Source organism: Macadamia integrifolia, chromosome 2 (assembly GCF_013358625.1).
Source record: "Macadamia integrifolia cultivar HAES 741 chromosome 2, SCU_Mint_v3, whole genome shotgun sequence".
Lineage (NCBI taxonomy): Eukaryota > Viridiplantae > Streptophyta > Magnoliopsida > Proteales > Proteaceae > Macadamia > Macadamia integrifolia.
This window is the reverse complement of record NC_056558.1, coordinates 6,632,106-6,640,752: the sequence shown is the minus strand read 5'-3', so window position 1 is coordinate 6,640,752 and position 8,647 is coordinate 6,632,106. Positions and strand designations below refer to the sequence as shown.

Below are 8,647 nucleotides of genomic sequence, written 5' to 3'. Positions count from 1 at the left end.
AAATCGCATAAGAGGGGGAAGGGGATCACACACCACGCACAAATTGACTAAGTTTGAAATTAAATTCACTCTAAAACTGAAACATTGAGTTTATGCAGGTATTTAAAAGAAAATAATGAAACTCCTACTTAGACTCTAACACAAACTGACTCTACTTCATACGTATCCTACCCAAAACAAATTTGAGAAAAATAAAAGACTTAATATTAAATTAAACTACTTCCAACCCTTGTTAGAACAAAAATCTGGGTTGGACCAGTTCTTCTTGGTCCTTGGCTTCCACAGCCGGTCATGCTGGTCCAACCAAGTATTTTTTTCGCTAAAATATCATTTGTATTAAAAAAGGAGATAAAAATATAATACAGAAGGGATAAAACACCCAAGCGAAATATAGACAATTAAATTGAGAAGAGCAGTGCCATCAGCAGAAAAAGCCATCAGCCAACTCTCCTCCACAAAGAGTTGAAGACTGAATTAGAGCGCTATAGCAGTCTATATCTCGGACGACCCGAGGCATCCATGTCCAGGTCCATTTTGACCAAGGCCGGCCAAGATGTCACTGGCAGAGAGGTTTCAAAGCAAGCGGCAGACTTTGACAAGAAATCCGCTACAGAATTTGCTTCACGAAAGAAGTGCGTGATCTTCCACTCCACCCTTTCAAGGTAGGGTAAGCAATTAATCCACCTTTGCCGAAATTTCCAAGGGATTTTTTTTTTTCTGCAAAAGACGAACCACCGCGATTGAGTCACATTCAATCCATAAACTCTGCACTCCAAATCGGTTTGCAGCTTCAATTCCTGCGATAATAGCCTGGAATTCCGGCAGTTGGAGTAATTGCAGGTGCATCTACATCAAATGAAGCTTACAAAAATCTCATATTTACTATATCTACCTACCCTTACTAGCAATGATAAAACCAATAGAGGAGAGAGACAATCCTACTTAGTCCATCAGACATAATGGTAACTAACACAAGCATTCATTTTTCAATATCATATTAGATAGGCTGTGAATTAATAGTATCAAGCAGCCTAATATGAGGAAGACTCTATTTCCTGCAATGGTAATCAACTGTATAAAGACCTTCGTGAACCACTTTGTATTAATTTTCTTTTCATTTGGTTTCAAATAGGACAGAGACTACTTTGCACAGCACACTTGTCATGGAGGATATGGGTTTGCTAGAGAAAATATCAAAAGTAAATAATGTGTTTTAGAGAGAATTAAGAATATAATCTTAAGATATGCCAAAATCTGACAGAGACTACTCTGCACAGCACAATTGTCATGTGAAGTGTACATATATGTTAAGTATTGGACTAACTATATATGATTCATATCAGGATACTTATGCATTGTGTCACGTTTTCAAGAAGAATGGTGTATGTGGTGAAATTGAAGAACAAGGGCCAAGCAGTCTACCACTGGTTGAGAGTTCTCAAGGGATAATCAATGATTATGAAACTATGTCACCAGATGTGCCAATCGGATCATCGTCAAGTGTTGAAGATGAAGATAAAGATGATGCATGGATGCAGTTCATCACGGAAGATGCATGGTGTTCTAATAAGTCCAATGTAGGTAGTGAAGATGCATCATGTGTTGGATTCCCAAATAATTAATGTGAGTGTATTGGCTAATGGGTGGCGATCGAATAACATAATTGGATATAATTTTGTTGTAATAACAGATAAACTATAAATTTTCTTACTGTTTAATTGTATGTATTTCCTGAATGAGGAAATGGGACTCACTTTGCATGCCTAAAGAGGAAGGTGGTTTAGGTATCAGGAGACTCCGAGATACCAATAAAGCTATGTTGTGCAAGCTTGCGTGGAGGATAAAGCATGAGAGGACAGCCTCCAGCTCCTTCCTTAAAGCCCGCTTTGTTAAAAAAGATGGTAAGCTCAAGAAAGGAGTTTCTTCCTCTATTGCCTTGGGGGTGAAAAAAGTTTGGAGGTTTGTGGAAGATAGTGAGAGATGGATTATCGGTAATGGTAATCTTACAAATTTTTGGAAAGATAAATGGTGGGGACCTAAATCAGTTCTGGAGGAGTTAGAGAGTTTCGACCTGACAACTCTTACATTTACAGCTAAGGTGAGAGAATTTATTTGTGGTGGAGAATGGGCGCTCCCTGAGGTGAGATCGGCGGAGTTGAGAAGAATTTTTGAAAAAATTAAGCAAATTAAAATTCCTTCAGGCGAATTAGATGACACATGCTGCTGGTCCTTGTCGACCTTGGGAAATTTTTCTACAGCCTCAGCTTGGGAGTGCATCAGAAGGAAGGCTAATAAGACTCCATGGAGCAATCTGGTTTGGAGGAAAGGTCTGCCGCCTAGGTTCTCCACTCTAGGCTGGCGCCTTGCACATGGTAGACTGCCAACAGATGAACAGATTAGACATAAGGGGATTTACCTTGCTTCAAGGTGTGCCCTCTGCAACCAAGGCGAGGACAGTATTGATCATATTTTCCTCAGATGCTCCTTCGCGACTTCTGTCTGGGAATCTTTTACTGACTGCTTTGATGTGAGATGGAAAATGCATCAGTCGATTAATAATCTGATTAGTTGGTGGAAAACGAAGGGAAGAGTAGTAAATCTCAAAACACCTTGGATGATGGGTTTTTCTATTATAGCAGCAAATATTTGGTGGGAAAGAAACAGAAGGTGTCACGATAACAGTGCCAGGAATGATAAGCAGATATTTGATTTTAGTCGGCAAGAGCTCTGTCTTTGCATAGGGAAGGTGAAGGGAGAGGTGAAATCCCAGACTGATGTTATGTGTTGTAGGAGATTGGGTTTATCTATAGCTCTGTCCAGGTATCTCCCTCCTCTGGAAGTCCACTAGTGTAAGCCTCATCCAAATTGGCTCAAGCTTAATGTCGATGGTAGTGCTCTGGGAAAACCGGGAAGAGCAGGGGCTGGAGGTGTAGCTCGCGACCATGATGGCCAGGTTCGGGATTCTTTTAGTATTTTTCTGGGCATTAAACAGATTTATGAAGCGGAGTTTGAGGCTGTTATGGAGGGCATTTTGATGGCAAAGGCGCTGGATGCAAAGGGTCTTTGGATAGAGTCTGACTCGGCTGCGGTGGTCACTGCGATTCAGAGTAACCATATTCCATGGTTCACTCTCCAAAAATGGTTGTCTCTTCTTCCATTCCTGGAATCGATCCCATGGAAGATCTCCCACTGCTTTCGCGAAGCTAACCCGATAGCGGACTACTTGGCAAAACAGGCTTCCAAATCTGGAAACTCTGTATTCTCGACGTCTTTCCCCAGACATATAGCAGAGTTCTTACAGAATGATATTCAGGGTAGGCATCGTTTTAGATTCCCGTAGGGCTTTTTCTAGCTCTTTCTGCTGATGGCCATGCCGAAGGTGGAGATTGCTAGTGGCGCTAGGGGTTTTTTCTTTCTGCCTTGCCTTTTTATTGGTTTTCCTTGTTGATGTATTTTTCCTTCTCTTTTTATAAAGATCACCTATTAGCAAAAAAAAAAAGAGGATTGTGCTAGCAGTTTTATGGCAAGTCAATCTATATGGGTCCTATGGGTTTGGAGTTTTCTTTTTATGTGAGGTTTTTTGGGTGTATGTGGAATAATGATATGCTGTTATTCATCAGGGAAAAAAAAATGATATGTTGTAAGGCTCTCTTTGGTATGATTTCTATTTGTATTTATTAAGTATTTTTTAGAAATTATTTGTGACATTAATTTATGGACCACAAATACTATTCATTTGGTTATTATTTATAAAATAGATTATATAATAAGAACATAGGTTTCAGTTTTCACCTTTAACTTTGAGCTTCGAGCGAGAGAGATGAAAAGATTCAGAGATTTTTATTGGAAAAGTATAAAACATACTGAAGTTACATATTTACCATTGATTTTGAGTAATTTAGCACATATGCTCATTTAAGGTAGTAAAAATCAACATAAATGATTTGTTGCTACAAATCACAAATAGCCTGAGAGTAATATTTGTTATTTGTGATCTATTCTAATTTATTATAAATAGAATCAAGTGCTATAAATTATATAAAGACTTGCAAAAATAAAAATAAGTCAAATAAATACAAATAGAAATCAAACCAAAGAGAGTAAGAAATTCTAATTCTATTTATATACCAATCTCTAATTACAAGCACATACAAGGCATTATTGCCACTGCCCATCTTAAATGTTTTCTATTTTTTGGTAACGATCAGGCACCATTTGATAGCGTTTCTACTGTTTCTTTTTTAAGAAATGACAGAAACATAAATTCCCGTTTCTGGGAACAGAAACGGATTTGAAGGTGTTTGGTAAACCTTGTTTCTGGAAACGTTTCCTGTGGGAATGGTGTTTGATAAACCTTATTTATTTTAAGGGAAATTTACCTCGCCACCCCTTTGAGAATGCCACAATTATAAGACCACCCCCTCTGTTTCACCAAATTATCCTTAGACCCCCTACCGTCAGTCACTGTTAAGGAATATACCATATTTGTTGATGTCAACAACTATATTTTATTTTAAATACTAAAATACCGTTATGACATACGAAGTACCAAAATTACCCTTGCAATAAGTTAATATTTCTTTCACCCAAATCGTAATTGTTGGACCCCATTCTAAGACTTAATTCACCTTTCTCCCAAATTGTAATTGTTGGACCACCGGCGATTGTTCAGAATAGCTGTAGCGGCTTCGGCAACGAACGGCGACCCGCAGATCACAACAACTAGAATCAGATTCCTTTAGCATCACACAGCCACTTACACTCTGGCCCATCGAACCAGAACACGTGGCAACTGTTGATCCACTACGCGGAGCTAGTATCTCAATCTGATTGGATCGCCGCTCAATGCCTAGTCTCCATCATCTCCTCCAATGCTTCCCCTTACGGCGATTCCACTGAGAGATCGGTGCATCAGTTCGCCAGGGCCCTTTCTTTCCGCCTAAGTCGGCACCCCTTAAGCCACAATTTGCTGATGCTGCCAACAACGGTCACCACCATAGCTGCCTCCATTTCAGTCACCACCGTTGCCCCAACTCCTCACCATCATCATCAAATGAGAACCGGAGGTAGCGGTGGTTCTTGGGTGCACAGCGGCGCTGGTGGTGGTGGTGGTGGTGTTGTTGCTCAAGACTTGGACATGGAATTGGAGTTCAACTAGGAGGCGGTGGAATCATATTATCTCTACCTCAACCAAATCACTCCCTTCATAAGGTTCAGCCACTTCACCGCCAATGAAGCCATCTTAGAAGCTACAGAAGGCCAAGAATGCATCCACATCCTAGATTTCGACACCATGCAAGGATTACAATGGCCTCCATTAATGCAGGCAATCGTCGAGAGGCACCACCATTCTTTTTCTTCTACTTCGACTTCTCCGAGGGAGGAGGAGCCATCGTCAAATCCCAGCACCTTGGAGCCCACTGCAGATACTCCCTGAGCAATACAAGGCAGAGTAAGCACTCTAGATTCAGTTGTAAATAAGAAAAACAAAGAAGGAAAAAAAGGGGGGGGTCATTTGCACAAGAGAAAAACTAAGCACGTGTGGAAAAAGTTTGAATTTGTTAAAGTCCAATGATATCCATCTCTTAATGTGGGCACAACTAGCCAGGTTGGTATAACTTCCTAACTCCATTTGGTAAATAATGTAGGGTCCAAGATGACTCATACAGGTAAATCACAATGAAGTGACATGGTTGTGTAATAGAGATTTTATATCTCTAGTTTTCCATGCTAATGCACCAAGTAGGATGGACCATCTTGTTGGCAGTTACTATTTATACATACCCAAATGAAAGTTTTGTAATACATATAAATTTAGAAGCTACTGCAACAAAAGACAACTGATCAAGAATTCTGGGCCACTTGCAGATTGGTAATCATGACTTCATATATTAAACCTAAGTAGGGAAGAATTGTTTTAGGGGAAAAATAATATCAACCACCCAAAATGTCTATACTGGATACGTACATATGATAGCATCAGCTAAAAGGCTCCATTCCTTTTTCATTATTTTTTTATGGACTAGCATTGACCCTTTTATAATGTCAAAATTGTGACCTAGTGGTCACGAGTTCAAGTTGGGAAACAACCTCTCCGTGAAGCAGAGGGTAAGACTGTGTACATTATGACCCTCCACAAACTCCGCAGTTGTGGGAGCCTCATGCACTAGGTCTGCCCTCTATAACTTTTTTAAGAGTCAACCTGTACAAGACTAACACATCATACCATGTGAATAGATGCACTCAAGAAAGAACTAGGACCAGGATCCATACCTGAATCATTCCCTTGCCTGTGATGCTATCACCCATATCTAGGCTTAATTCTCCCTTGGCTAACATTTGACCATACCATGCATTACGACGTTTCAACAGGTTACATAAGTGTCAGCAAGCAAAGGCCCTGCAAGCTTCTCAGGCTCTTCCGCTAACAAATGAGTAATGAATATCATCTCTGACGTACAATGTGCAAAATATACTGATTTGCTGGTAGCACTCTCATTGGTTAGAGCAGCAACCATTCCTGTTCAACCAATTCAAGAAGGTTATCCTATAAAGTTAATTCTGAAACATATAATTGTTCTTAATGATTCTAGAAATAACAAACCCATTTTTCTATTGACAGATAGGAACAGGAACCATGTTTGATCCACAAGGTTTTGGTTCATTATTTAGATAAGTCCCGTCAAGAATAATTAGAGACTGAAACCTTACCAACTCCAATAGCGTATACATTCTTTAAGCCCCCATAACTTCATGAGTTACAAGGTCACTGTTATCAGAAACTTAGCCAGTTGTTTCCTCCACTTTTCAGATCCACATATTCGACCATTAGCATATTCCTTCTTGTAGATCTCTGATGCAATTTTTGGTCCTCCAAGGTAAAGTATATTCTCCATGGGCACTCCAGCTGCAGGGCACACATTTGTTCTTCAGTTAGAAGGAAATTGAAGTTAAAGGACACACAAGAGGGACAAGATTTACAGAATCAACATACAAAGAAAATAATTTGTAGCAAATAAATTTCCCTATGCAGAGGGATAAAAATGATAAAAATTAACAATGAAGGATGTCAAAATCTTAAGATTTCTCAAGGAATGACAACTACATATCACATCTAAGTTAAGTGCTTGATGTGTCAAGATGTAGATTAGATAATACTAGTCACATTTTTCTAGATATGGAATCATAAATCTCTACTACTATAAGCCTATGAAATCAGGTTAAGAGGAAATAAATTAACAGAACTATTGATTATTATCATTACTTCAATGAATCTTACTGCATTCTCACACCTGGGGTACCCCATGGCCTATGACCACCATAGCATTTCTGTGATTAGAATTGGAGAAGCATAAGCTCACTTATATCGACTTTGCATGCAGTGAGTAGGAAGCCCCATGGTGAATGGAAGAAGTCTCTAATATTACCAATTCCATTTGTCCAAGAGAGGACTGAGATTTCATTAACTCACCACTCAATCAAAGAAATGCCTCCGAAGAGAGCGCCATGAAATCATTTTTATCAATTCTGATTCAAAGCTTTCTTTTTTCTTTTTTTTGGGGGTCAGTGTGTCTTCTAATTTATAATAAGATAGACACAGATATAGCAGTCTTCAGGCTCAGATTATCACTAGACTTAAACAAGGGGTGTTCACAAAATCAGGCACCATAAGAAGCACTTAGTTGCTCCCACAGAGCAACAGAAGCAAATCCACTGGTGAATTCAACAAAGGACCTTAAAATGTAAGCTATAAAACATGTCTAAACAGATCATTCATTGAAATCAAAGAACAAAAATGATGAAATTAAGAAAAATAGAAGTCTTACTTGCCCGAAAAATCATCTGTGTGGGTGTTACTATGTGCGGGACAGACTCCAATGCAGCTTCTATACCCTTAGACAGAGAAATGATGATGGGAACAGTGATTCTTTCCTTCCAATACCTACTGATCTCTTCAAACACCTCATGGGTTTCAGTTGATGGCAACCCATTTATCACAATATCAGCATCCCACACAGCCTCCTGTAAGTTGGTCACAACTTTCAAAGAACAGAGAGGTGTCTCAATCATGTTCAAGCAGAACCCATCTCTCAAAATCTCATCTGCATACAATGTTCGATCACCTAATCTTGCTTCAACATATTTTAAGTATCCACAACGCCTGATCAGACACCTTAGTACATCCTCCCTTGAATTGATCACTTCAAAGAGGTGTTCTGCAGTGGCTCTATCAACTGACCTGCCAGGCCTTCTCCATATTCTGATTTGAACCTTCTCTCTAAGATGACCATAACTGTCTTGAAGCATGGCTGCAAACACACTACCCCAAGCACCTGCTCCAACGCCTACAATCTTTAGCAGGTCACCTTCAGCTTTGCCCAAAAGGCGACGAAGCTCATCAAGCTTCTCTTCCACACCATTAGAGTTCTGAACAGACCCATTTGAATATAATTTAATTGCTACGGAATCAACACTTGCAACCATCTTCTATAGCAAAACCAAGCCCCAAATATCAGAAATGAACTATGGATTGTAATCTTCTTAAGAATAAAAAAGATAGATTTCGTTGAGGGTTCCCTTTAGGCTCTATCAAACTTTCAGCACTGTTGATTCCAGCTAAGAAATCCGTTGAGTTTTTTTTTTTTTT

The 8,647-nt window shown here is 39.4% G+C and overlaps 1 protein-coding gene and 1 pseudogene across 1 annotated transcript in view; one reads left to right on the top strand and one right to left on the bottom strand.

The window, feature by feature from the left end:
• LOC122094788 overlaps positions 1-1,622 on the top strand; it is a 9,144-nt gene extending 7,522 nt beyond the window's left edge. Inside the window, exons 4-5 of the mRNA XM_042665389.1 lie at positions 1,133-1,199; positions 1,344-1,622. Of these exons, the coding sequence (XP_042521323.1) occupies positions 1,133-1,199; positions 1,344-1,622 (346 nt within the window). The remainder of the gene's footprint in view (positions 1-1,132; positions 1,200-1,343) is intronic.
• A 2,866-nt stretch (positions 1,623-4,488) lies between these two features.
• Positions 4,489-8,641, bottom strand: LOC122067212 (annotated as a pseudogene).
• Positions 8,642-8,647: the final 6 nt, after the last annotated feature.